The sequence below is a fragment of the Lemur catta genome, chromosome 15 (assembly GCF_020740605.2).
Source record: "Lemur catta isolate mLemCat1 chromosome 15, mLemCat1.pri, whole genome shotgun sequence".
Taxonomy (NCBI): domain Eukaryota; kingdom Metazoa; phylum Chordata; class Mammalia; order Primates; family Lemuridae; genus Lemur; species Lemur catta.
Genome location: NC_059142.1, coordinates 42,090,488 through 42,103,580, shown reverse-complemented (window position 1 = coordinate 42,103,580; position 13,093 = coordinate 42,090,488). Strand labels below are relative to the sequence as shown.

The 13,093-nt window shown below is 41.4% G+C and overlaps 1 protein-coding gene across 5 annotated transcripts in view; it reads left to right on the top strand.

The window, feature by feature from the left end:
* The window catches only part of LOC123620556 (leucine-rich repeat-containing protein 37A3-like), a 30,129-nt gene extending 19,360 nt beyond the window's left edge, over nucleotides 1-10,769 (top strand). For 4 of the 5 annotated variants that reach the window (XR_006728902.1, XR_006728903.1, XM_045525893.1 and 1 more), the window contains 2 exons: nucleotides 6,798-6,916; nucleotides 9,194-10,769. Coding sequence is in view for 3 of the 5 variants with exons in the window: in XM_045525893.1 (XP_045381849.1) it covers nucleotides 6,798-6,916; nucleotides 9,194-9,405 (331 nt within the window). In the remaining 2 variants the exon portion in view is untranslated. Of the gene's footprint in view, nucleotides 1-6,797; nucleotides 6,917-7,889; nucleotides 8,008-9,193 lie in introns of those variants that run through there. The other variant, XM_045525894.1, reaches the window with a different exon arrangement.
* The last annotated feature ends 2,324 nt before the right edge of the window (nucleotides 10,770-13,093 follow it).

The window sequence follows — 13,093 nt, the reverse complement described above, 5'->3', positions numbered from 1 at the left end:
CTTTAATAGCTGATGATGTGGAATGTCTATTCGTGTGCAAATATCTTCTTTACTGAATTGTCTGTTCAAATCTGACCCCGTATTTTAATTAGATATTTATTCTTTTTTAGTTTTAAGAGTGCTTTCTATACTCTAGATATAAGTCATTTGAGATATGTGTTTAGTAGATATCTTCTCTCGGTTGTGGTTTGTCTTTTCATTCTATTAAAAGTGTTTTCTGAAGAAGAGAAGTTTTTAGTTTTGATTAACTCTCATTTAGCAATTTTTTTCTTGTGTGCTTTGTGCTTTTCTGTGTCTTAGCTAAGACATTTTTGTCAAAGAACCCATTGTCTAATCCAAAGTAACAAGGATTTTTCTCCTATGTTTCCTTCCAGAAATTGTATAGTTATTAATATCTTTAGGTCTATGATTCATTTTGAGTTAATTTTCATGTATGGTGTGATGTATTTCAATTTTTTGCAGTTTTAAAAACTATTTCTTTAGGGTCCTGTGTGGTAGTTTGGTATACAACTTACTGCAGCTTAAATTGTGCCGCCACCCCCCCCAATATGGAGGCAAGCTAAATAGAAACCTGCTGTTATTCCAAGGCTAGGTGAGAAGACTACACAAGCTTAGTATGGAAAAAGGCCCGCATTTAGCACTCTGCTCCAATCGTTTTTGCCAGATCACTCTCTTATCCTCACCATGTCAGGCCCATCTTACTGCTCTAGCCTCATCTTTCTCAAGGTCTTGCAGCGTCTTCCACATTAGCTAGATGCCTTCCTCTCTGGGTTGTCAAAGTCCTCATCATCAATCAGCTTTCTCAGTTGTCCGAGGTAGTGGGGTTCTCTCTGCTTTCTTCTTGACCAGTAGTGGATAGGAAAAGTGTTCTCATTCTCTGTAGCCCTTTGCCACCAAGGCCATAAAGAGATTAAAGCAACTGCCATGTGGAAGTTCATTATCGGAAGTCCTCAGGAGTTTACACACTTATATACAAAGTAAGTAGGCCAGCTCATGTGAGTCTTAACTGTTGTGAGTAATGGTTGTTTTTTTTTTTTTTTTTTAAGAGATAGGGTCTCACTCTGTTGCCTAGGTTGGAGTGCAATGGCATGATCATAGCTCACTATAACCTCCAACTCCTGGGCTCAAGCAATTCTCCCGCTTCAGCCTCCTGAGTAGCTGGGGCTACAAGCACGCACCACCATGCCCAGTTAATTTATTTTTGGAGAGACAGGTCTCGCTATGTTGGCTAGGCTGGTCTTGAACTCCTGGCCTCAAGTGACCCTCCCACCTCGGCCTCCCAAAGTGCTGGGATTACAGGCATGAGCCACCACGCCCAGCTGTGTAATGATCTTTAATGCATATTGAAAAATTATTATTCTCAAATAAGGATACTCTATAGCTCAGGTCATTTGCAGTCTCAAAGATCTGTCAGTATATAGTAAAACAATTCTTTACGTTTATCATTACTTGTATAATTTCTAGCTCATACATTTTAATGAGTAATAAAAACTACAATACTTCTTACGAAGTGTCCTTGCTAAAAATATTCCCTTGTCATTATATTCAGGTTGATTGAGGAACATTGCATAAAACAATTGGCTTGACTGCTTCAAAAATATCAGTGCCATAAAAGATTTTAAAAAGATGGGGAAGCATTCTAAACTGAAGGAGACTAAAGAATTATGAAAATTAAATGCAATATTTAATGTTTGATTGGATTCTGGATTTTCTTTAAATGCCATGACATGATCAGGACAATTGGGAAAATTTGTGTATGGACTATATATAGTAAAAAATGATATTAACGTTAAATTTCATTTTGGGTGGTAATAGCATCACGGTTATATAGGAAAATGCCTTGGTTCTTAGGGGCTGCATGCTGAAGTATTTAGTGGTGAAGGGTCATTATGTCTGCAACTTTCTCTCCGATGGTTTGCCCAGACAATGTATAGACATACACACATGGAAAGCAAATGTGGCAAAGTGTTAACAACTGTTGAATCCAGGTGAAAGGTATGCAGATGTTCATTATACTATTTTTTCAAGTTTTTTGTAGATTTGAAAATTTTCAGAATAAAAATTTGGAGCCAGGAAAGCAATAACAAAAACTTTGTGTCAAGTTTAAGAAGGGTATATATATAAAATGCTAGGTTACTGTTCTGGGTCCTTTCTTTTTATATGAAGATCAGAGGCTTCCACTGGACCCAAAGGAATCATATTAGTCACCTGTAATTAATCCTTTATACATTTGAAAGATGTGTCAGGCCAACTTACTGGATGCAGTTTTAATCTAAAACTCTATATATCATACTCCCAACTTACAGCCTTATATGTATGCATGAAACACACTTGTTTCCATGGTCCTAATGTGGTCCTAATAAAATCATCCTTTTGGAGGGCGCAGAGAATACCCCAAACAACCCAAGGTAGGAGAGCATCATTACTTTTCTGGCAGTCTCTGCAAGTGAGCAACTAGAGCAGTTAACATTTATTGAGCATTCACTGTGCACCAGGCACTTTTCAGGTATTGATTCATTTGATTCTCAAAGCTTATTAGAGGTAGGTGCTGTCATAATGAGGAGGCTAAGGAACAGAGATTAAGCAATTTGTCCAAGTTCACATTATTAGCAGAGCTGGTATTTGAGCCTAATATGGAGTCTGCATTCTTAATCACCATGCTATACTGCTTAAGGTTAACCTTGAGAATTTACTCCAGTTACTTTGTATCTTCTTGAAACTGCCCCAGTAAACCACAACGATAGGCTAATCAATTATCTTGGTTATCTTTTTTGCCCAAATTTATATTTCGACCAAATTAAACCTACCAGAAAGATGAAAGAATAGAACAATGTACACCCATGAGACCTTCATGTGGATTCAATTGTTAACATACATACTTTTCTTTCTTTCTTTCAAATATTAAACCAACATTGCATATTCCAGGGATAAACACCACTTCATCACAATATATTGTCTTTGTATATATTGGATTTGATTTGCTAAAATTTTGTCTGGAACTTTTGCCTCTACGTTCATGAGGGATATTGCTCTGTAGTTTTTTCTTGTCTAATTTTGATGAGGTAAAACCTGGCCTTATAAATGAATGGGAAGTATTCCCTTCTCTTCAATTTTCTGGAAGAGTTTGTGTAGAATTGATATTACTTTTTCCTTAAATGTTTAATGGAATTACCAGTGAAGCCATATAGGATTTGAACTTTCTTTGTGGGAAAGTTTTAAACTACCCATTCAATTAACTTAACGGTGATACTTAAGTTACATATTGATTCTTTAGTAAACTTTAGTAATTTATGTCTTTAAAGGAATTTGTCCATTTCCTCTTGAGTTGAATTTATTGGTATAAAGAATTTTATAATAATTCCTTATCATTTTGATATCTATAAAGTCTATAGTGATGTTATCCCTTTCATTCCTGATATTAATAATTTGCGTCTTCTCTCTTCTTGGTCATCTAGAGGTTTACCAATTTTATTGATCCTCTCTAAGAACCATCTTTTTGTTCCACTGATTTCTTTAATTTTTTTTTTTTTTTTTTTGTGAGACAGGGTCTCACTCTGTTGCTCACGCTAGAGTGCAGTGGCATCATTACAGCTCACAGCAACCTCAAATTACTGGGCTCGAGTAATTCCTGCTTCAGCCTCCCAAAGCTGGAACTACAGGCATGTGCCACCACACCTGGCTAATTTTTAACTTTTTTGGAGAGATGGGGTCTCACTATGTTGTGCAAGCTCGTCTCAAACTCCTGGGCTCAGGTGATCCTCTCACCGCCTCAGCTTCCCAAAGCGCTGGGATTACAGGCATGAGCCACTGCACCCAGCCTGATTTCATTTTTTTGTTTTTCATTTTATTTCACTTATTTCTGCTTTGTTCTTTATTTCCTTTCTTCTCCATACTCTGGGATTAATTTGCTCTTCCTTTTCTGATTTGTTGAGGTAGAAGCTGAAGAAACTGAGTACTGCTTTAGCATCATCCTACATGTTCACCTATTGTGTTTTCAGTTTCAGTCAGTTCAAAATGGTTTTTAATTTCTGTTTTGATTTCTTTGATCCGTGGGGTTACTTAGAAATGTGTTGTTTAGGCCAGGCATGGTGGCTCATGCCTGTAATCCTAGCACTTTGGGAGGCCGGGGAGAGAGAATCGCTTGAGGCCAGGAATTCAAGACCAGCCTGAGCAACACAGCGAGACCCCATGCCTACAAAAATTAGAAAAAATAGCTGGGTGTGGTGGCACGTGCCTGTAGTCCTAGCTACTTGGGAGGCTGAGGCTGGAGGAATGCTTCAGCCCAGGACTTTGAGGTTAAAGAGAGCCATGATGACGCCACTGCACTATAGCCCGGGCAATAGAGCTAGACCTTGTCTGAAGAAAATAAAAAGGGAAAAAAGAAATGTATTGTTTAGTTTCCAAATATTTGGGAATTTTTCAGATCTTTCTGTTGATTTCTAATTTAATTCCATTATGGTCAGAGAAGAGAGAGCCTATATTGAATGACGTGAATCCTTTTGAATATATTGAAATTTGTTTTATGGCCCAGAATATAAGTTGTTGCACAACTCACTGATGCTGTGTTTGTTTGTGTTGCTTTGTTTTGCTGCTTCTTATGTTGCATGTGGGTAGTTTCTATTGCAATGCCTTCATATTCACTGATCTTTTCTTCTGCAGTGTCTAATCTGCCATTCATTGTGTCCTGTGTATTTTTCATCTAGACATTGTAGTTTTTAATACCTAGTTCAGTCTCAGTCTGTTTTATATCCTCTATGCCTCTACTTAACATTTTTAGTCTTTAAGTTTTTGAAATAACTGTTTTAATGTCCTTGTCTGGTCATTTTAACATCTGTGTAGGTTCTGAGTTGGTTTTGATTGATTGCTTTTTCCCTTCAATATGGGTCGTATTTTCTTGCTTCTTTGCATGCTTGGTGATTTTCTATTTGATCCTAGACATTGTGAATTTGAGTTTGTTGAGAGTACCCATTGCCCCATGAATCACGAGGTTTTCCAGTCTAGCTTGTGGTAACGGGCACTATTCCTAATCCTGTGCAATATCTGATTATTCTTCTGTCTAATCCTTTTGGGTGGTTCTTTTCCTAGGCTCAAGGAGTTTCTTCACACACACGCACCAATCAGTACTTTGCTGAATGCTAAGGCGATCCCTCTGCCTATCCCGGAATTCCCTGTCTGTGTGCCTCTTTTCTCTCTAGTACTTTGCAAGGTGGGAATTCTTGCCACTTTGGTTTTCCCAGACTCTCAGCTCCATTTCCTTAATCAGAGAGTCCACCGGTCTATGCCTGAGTTTCCTCTCCCTGCACCACGGCCCGGAAACTCTCTCAAAGCGGTAAGCTAGGGCAGTCACAGGTCGCACTTCATTTAGTTCCCATCTCACAGAGATCACTGTTCTTCATTGCCTGATGTCCAGTGTCTTGAAACCTGTCGTTTAATATATTTTATCTGGTATTTTTAGTTGTTTCAGGCACAAGGCTCAATGTCCCTATTACTCCATCTTGGCCTGAAGCCAATACTATTCTTTAAGTCTGTTTTGTTTTGATCCAGGATCCAATCAAAGATGAGGCATTGCATGGCATGTCTTTGTTTCCTTTTGTCTAAAACATTTCTCTACCTTTTTTGGTCTTTTGTGACATTGGCACTTTTGAATAGTCTAAGAAAGTTGTCTTATAAATTCTCCCATGATCTGGATTTGTCTGTTTCCTCATGATTAGATTCAGGTTAAACATTTTTGGGACGAATACTACATAGGCGATGTATCCTTCCTACCTCATGACTTCAGGGGACCCATGATGCTAAGTTTAATCACTTGATTAAGGTGTTATCTTCCAGATGTCTCCATTGTAAAAGTATCTTTTCCCTTGGTAATTAATAATCTCTGTGGTGATACTTTGGTATCAGTGAAGATCCTGTTCTCAAACATCTTTTTACCCAACTGTGCATCCGTGGTGATCCTCATCTAAATCAATTATTATGTTGGTGGTTGCAAAATGACACTTTTCTAATTCTGTCATTCTTCTACATTTATTAGTTGGCATTATTCTATTAAACAAGGACTCCTCCCTTTTCTTTTACAGCATCCATGTGAATTCATGGATTCTTCTTTATAGTAATTATGTGGTACCTTGTTATCATCATTATTCTTTTGAATGCCCAAATTGTCCAGGTTTGGCCAATGCAATCTCCATTATTGTTTAACCCCACGATATGGATTAAACTAAGCTGTTATTTATGCCCAGAGTAATTTCTAATATTTACCACTCTCAACAGTAATTGAGAAAGGGACTTCAGAAGTTGGGGGCTTATTTGGACTCTTCTTAGAAGTCGGTCTTCTTGCTGTGTACTCTCAATCCAAATTGAGACTTTTGAGTTGGGAGAAGATAACTTCTGAATTAAACTACAAATCAAATCACCCAATTTTAATCCCTTTTATTTTATCTTAATTTTTATTTTTTTAAGAGACAAGTTCTTGCTATGTTGCCCAGGCTGGTCTTGAACTCCTGGCCTCAAACAGTCCTCCTTCCTCAGCCTCCCATGGGGCTAGAATTGCAGGTGTAAGCTACCATTCCTGGCAACTCTAATCTCTATCACCTTTATTCTGGGCATACCATACCCACTGCCATGCTCACCCACCTCTGTCCTTCCTATCGGCCATCTGGTTCCTACCCAACAACTGACCAGGCCATATGCCTCAAGAACTCCTTTTTGCCTACGCCTGTGGTAGCCTTGGCCTGCCTCTTTTACCAACAGAAGATTGGTACCTACTTTACGTTAATTTAATTCTCTGTTTCCATTTATAGGATCTTACCTAGCCGTCTGGCCTGCTGCCTCTGCCAATTTAAAAGTAATATTGAGACTGTCTGCAAGACAGTGAAGCTACAGTGTGAGAATTCATGTCTGACAAGCACCACAGATTGTCGTGAGTCTAAATTGCCTGATGATAAATGTTTAAATTTTTATTTGCTGTTTAATTTTTAATTGTTAATTGATAGTTTTTAAGCTAATGATGTCATTGCTTTATTTTTATTCATTCATTCAGAGTTAAACTCCCTAAATTTCTGAACTACTCCCTTGCTGAAAGTCAAGTTCTCAGTTATTATTATGTAACTTAATAATATAACTGTTCCATGTCCATAAAGGACCAGGAGGAAGGAATGGAAGGGCAAGGGCATAACATTATTGGCCACAACTGTGTACTGTGCCCTTTGCTTGGTGTTTTGCCTCCTGGTGACAACTTGTCCACACAGCACATCGCAGTTTATAAACTGGTTTTATATGCATTAGATCTCAAGTGCCCTCTGCCTTATAGGACAGGTGTAGATCTGGTTTTGGTTTGTTTGTTTTTATAATTTTATAGAAGAGTAAAAGTGACTCTGTTTTATTTGGAACCTGAGAGTTTCTGGTTCCACAGCCAGAAAATGCTACCTGGCTCTTCTAACGGAATGGAGGGCTCTTCCGTTCTTAGACTGTCCAACTCTGAACTTGCTCTGAATCTTAAGCTTTTCTAGCCACAGAGCAAACACTCAGGTGCTTTCAAGTGTTTTTCTACATATTGGGTTTATTAGCGCTAACTTCATGACTTCCAAAATGCGACTGCTTTCATGTCCAGACAACCTGAATATGGGTCTCTACCAGTGACACGGGGCAGATAATCAATAAGAACACTTTGCTACTTATAGAAACACAGTGTTGCTCACTTTCTACAACAGTTCTTCTCCAACTGTATTATATTATTCCATTCTTCCCCAGAGGTGGGCAGAACAAACATTTTTAATCTTGTTTTACAGATGAGGACAAACAAGATCAGAGGCGTTAAGTGCCGTAGCCTATCGCCAGGTCTTCTGTCCCCAACTCTGGGTTCTCCACAAGCCCATGTTCCTTCTTTCTCATAGTGCTTACCTACTCCTTGGACCCTCACCACCACCACAAAAACTTTTAATTCTGGAAAAGAAACCCAGCTACACCATGGTACACTTGTCCTTCATGCAGTTAGAAGCTTTGGATGGTACCCCAAGTAAAGGTGGAAATTACAGAAATGAAATAAAAGCAAAGTAGGCATCTGACAAAAGTTGCTTTTTCCCTTCTGCCTCAAGTAATTACCTCAAGTAATGGTTTTTTGGTGTTTTTTTTTTTGAGACAGAGTCTCACTCCGTTGCCTGGGCTAGAGTGCCGTGGCGTCAGCCTAGCTCACAGCAACCTCAAACTCCTGGGCTCAAGCGATCCTCCTGCCTCAGCCTCCCGAGTAGCTGGGACTACAGTCACGCACCACCATGCCCGGCTAATTTTTTCTATATATATTTTTAGTTGTCCTGCTAACTTCTTTCTATTTTTTTAGTAGAGACGGGGTCTCGCTCTTGCTCAGGCTGTTCTCGAACTCCTGAGCTCAAACAATCCGCCCACCTCGCCCTCTCTGAGTGCCAGGATTACAGGCATGGGCCACCGCGCCCGGCCCTCAAGTACTGTTTATCCAGAAATTTCTGTCACTCCTTCAATTTATTGAACATTCCACACAGGCATACAATCTGGCAAATTAAAACTCTCTTCACGTCCACCCGAGATCCCTGCCCAAATTTAAGGAAAGAACCGGGATGGACCTACTGGTTTCTGTGTGGAGAGAGCCTTCTGCCCTGGGTGCCAGTACACATGGCCGCAGGGGCCTCGCAGGGGAACTGGCGGGGAGGCGGAGAAGGCCGCGTCCAGAGGAGGACCTCTCAGCAGTGGGCGTGGGGCCTGTGCTCTCGCTCCCCTCAGGGGACTGTCTTTCGTCCTGTTCCTCTGTGATGGCAGCGAGAACGCAGGCGTGCCCCCTGCATGTGAGCAGGACAGCACGGGCTAGGGGAGCCTGAGGAAGCAGATCCGCAGAGAGGCTGCCTCAGTGGGGGGCGCTCGGCTTCCGCCCTGGGCTTGGGCTGAGTGCTGGGCCCTTGCGGACCAGTGGAATAATCCTACATAGAGTTGCTGTATTTCACATTATGAAATGTTCTCAGTAGGTAGCCACTGTTTCAAAAGATGCCTCTTTCTCCTTTTGCTGTGGCCGCCTCGTAGGTTTAAGTTTGGGTTAGTTTTTCTCCTCTCTGAATGGCACTCACCTGTTTGGTGACTGATGATTTCTTTGACTGGATATATGGTTGTGGCCTGAAAAAAAGCTGTTCCATCAGTCTTCCATGATCAAAACCAGTCTCTTCTTTTTTGACAGGTGAAGAAGCATCTCTAGGGAATACAGAAGGATCGCTCATGAAGGTATTACAAGCCCGAAAGAAGCACACCAGCACTGAGCTGACTATTGAGCCAGAGGCACCCTCGGATAAACATGGCATCAGCTTGTCAGGCTTCACGAACGAGCCGCTGGGCTTCAATGATGAAAGCGATGTTATTAGTGCACTAAATTACATATTGCCTTACTTCTGAGAGGGAAATCTAGAAGATTCTAGAAGGGAAATCTAGATCCATTCTGACTTGGATACTTTCACTTCTTGCTGCTCACTGAGAAGCTTCATCAGGAGGCCTGTTCTAGCGATGAGCTTGGCACAGGCCAAGTGCACATGGCTCTCAGAACAGTCCATTTTCAAAGTCCGGATGACGTGAACAATGAGCCTTCGCATGTCGTTATTGAGTATGCAGGATTGTAGCTGCTGGTTTAGCTGCATTTCAAACTGATCACCTGGGGATGAGCTCACGGGATAATTAAAGTCGTGGGGCATGGGGGTGAAGTCAGTGCCGGTGTTGTGGTAATCCCACTGGGTGTCGCTGGCTTCTTTAACCGTTGGCATTATGTTGAATGCAGGCCCAGTGGACCCTGCAGTGGAAGGATTCTCATAGGTTGTGCTTTCAGGGACAGCTTCTTCGGGCACAGCAGTGCTTCCTACAGAAATCTTTGCTTAAAAGTAATTCCTTCAGGGGATGTACCAATGTGTTCTGTAGAAACTTCTGAAAGGGAAAATAACTCTGGAAAAGGATTCTCCTGATGACTCGGGTCTCCTGAAGATGAAAAAGCTTCACGTGAAGGGGAATTGATGAGGCTCCTGACTGGAGAGAACAGAGGCCTGTTTGCAAACACCAGTCTTTTGAGCAAACTTTCCGTTTTGACCTCTTGACTTAGTTTGCCCTTGGGTGTCCCATGGGCCACATGGGAATGAGTTTTACGAAAGTGGTATTTTATTCTGGAGTGTACAATTGGCTTAGCAGCCTTCATACTTTTCATTTTAGCATTTGGGTCTTCGAAACAAAAATGGTGTCGGTCAAGCCTTTTGATCTGTTTTTAACCTTAGGTGGGGGTTTTGCAGTGGTGGGAGCAGCAGGCACGCCCACAGAGCCCTGTTTCAGTAAAGAAGAGACAGCTGCCTTATGCTCCTGCGTGAACGAAGGCTTGGTGTGCAAGGAGCTTCCCACAAACTTCTTGGGGCTCTGCACCCCGGGAAGCTGTTCCAGTTCACTGGGGACTGGTCTCCCAAGCCTTCTGGCTTCGGCAATTTCCTTTGCAACTGGCCAGGCACTCTGTTTCCTCCTGATTCTCTCCTCTTCTAAGAGTTTTTCCTTATGCACTTGGGCCCCTTGAGGACTATCTTCATCCTCTGCCGCCTTTTTCCTGTACCCTCAGTCTCTGCCAGGCTGTTTTCCTGTGGTTGCGCGGTTTCCAATATTTTAGGAAAGATTTGGCATTTAAATTTGGGACCTAAACGGCTGGACTGCATAAGCATGGTAGCTTTTTCTTTCTTTTTAACCTTATCAATCTTTTCTTGAATTTCTGCATGTAATAAATTTTTCAGAAAATAGAGTTTCCTCAGTTTATTTGTGTAAGTTGGATTGTTGGATGCAGGTTGAAGAGAGGGGGTCTTTATATTGTTTTACAGATGACTCAGGGGCTTGTCTCCATCTTGTTCATTTGAAAAAAGCAGTTTAATGAACGGTAATAATGTTGATCCCACATTCTTCTTTTTTTACCTTACTAAAAAAGTTCCAGGATATGGCTATAACAACAAACTCATCTTGGCAATATCTGTGACTGTAATAGTGATGATTTTGATTATAATTTTCTGTCTCCTTGAGGTAAGGACAACAGTTAATTCAGGTTTCCAGAATACATCCTTTAGAATAGATTCAGAACCCGTGAATTGAAAATCAAATGTACTTTCCTATCTGCTATTACTTGACATTCCTCTTCAGTCACTAAGACTGAGGTATGCTTTGTTCTTTTATTGCAAAGTATATACCAAGGATTTTTAAAGTAACCCCACTCCCAGGAGATCACTGTGGATTGAAACCAAGTTAACAAACCAGGATGCTATTTTGAGAAGTTAAAGTTAAGAAAGCTAAAGTTGATATGACAGCAAAAGTTTTCCAACCCAAAACTATGTCAACAATTTGATGTACTCACCAATCACTCTCATTCTACCACTGATTTCTTTCTTTGTTGCTGAAATATATTATCTCCACCCTCACTGAGCTGTCATCACCCTGGGGAGAAAGGACACAGGCAAAGATAGAAGTGTCATCTTATAGATTCGATAGATTCAGGTAGCATCTTCCTCCAGTGTGAAAGGCATTGTCTAAATAGGTCCAGTTAAAGCCCTGCGGCTAAACCCTGCATCCAGCTACTCTAAGGTGTGTCATATTTACAGTGGCTCCTTCCTGGAGTTTGCCTCCGTTTACCTTTTGTTCAATTTCATAATGGTCTATTACTTTTCACAGCAGGTAGGTGCTAGCATATTAAAAGACTGGTTTAATAAGGTGACAATCATGACTCTACCCTACCAATCCAAACTAATTTACCTTTTCTGCTGTCGTGGCCGCCCTCCATTCCAGCCAAAGCAGCCCCACACCGTACCCCAGTCACACCATGCCCATCCCTGCTTTCGTCTGCACCTCAACCCATCTACAATTCTCTTATTTCACTCTGCCCGTGGAAATCCTGTGAAGCTGTCAAAAGCCAGCTCACGTTCATCTTTCTTCTTGATGTCTTCCCTGAATATTTCAGCCCTCCTGGTCCTAGTCCCTCTGTGAGATTTGTCTCCATTTCTTAGAGGCCATGGTGAAGCGTTTTCCCCTCCCCTCAGAACTTAAAAATGTGGCAAACAATTTTTTTAAAGACGGCTATCCGAGACAGAATCCCCTGGGTCAGCACATGCAGCAGAGCAGAGCCACAAGGACCAGTGGCTCCCTGGTCCACGAGGCAGGAGCAGAACCTGGCGGAATGTACGGGTTGACTGGCCCTTGTCTGGATGCTCAGGACCAGAAGTGTTTCAGATATCAGATTTTTCAAATTTTGAAATATTTCCATTATACTTACCAGCTGAGCATCCCTAATCTGAAAATCTGAAATCCAAAATGCTCCAGTGAGCATTTCCTGGGAGTGCCATGTTGGTGCTCAAACATTTCAGACGTTGGAGTATTTTGGATTTCAGATTTTCAGATTAGGGATACTCAACCTATATTAACTTATCTAAAGAAAAACATATCTATCTGCAGGAGGCTGGTCAGTAGTAAAAACTTAGAAAAGGTGAGGAAGAGACCAGCGTGGGCAGCGTCCATCCAAACATCGCACAAGAGCACACTGGGCCTCAGGCGGCAGACGTGGGGTCAGGCCCACTGCTGAGACTGTGCCTAGGGGGAGAGGGCCGCATCCTGGCAGGCACCTCAGCCCTTTCCATTAAACTCTGGATTCGGCTGATTCCTTTTGTTCTAATTCTGTTTTCACCAAGTCGCTTTCTGGTTGTACTTGAGCATGCCGCGGAGGCCTCCCTCCACAGAGGTTTTGTCTAAGGAGCAGATGTATTTCTCATTGACAAGGCATGATCTGGCATTCTGATTGTTGGTCAGTCTTGTGATCTTGGTATGGTGACACTGCTCCAAGAGGAAGAAGTGAATTGAGGACAGAGTCTGATTTCGGAGCCCAGGAAGCAGGGACCAGCATGGGGTCAGTTTGTCAAGGCCTCAGGAAGACGGTCCCTGGCCATTACCCAGACAGTACCCTCTGCATCATCTCCAGGTGGCATGTGGCTTTTTGCTTTTTTTTTTTTTTTGAAATTCCTATAAACTCCTCTATTGCTTTTAGTTTCTATGTACAGTTTAACCTTATATTTGTATTTATATCTTTTCA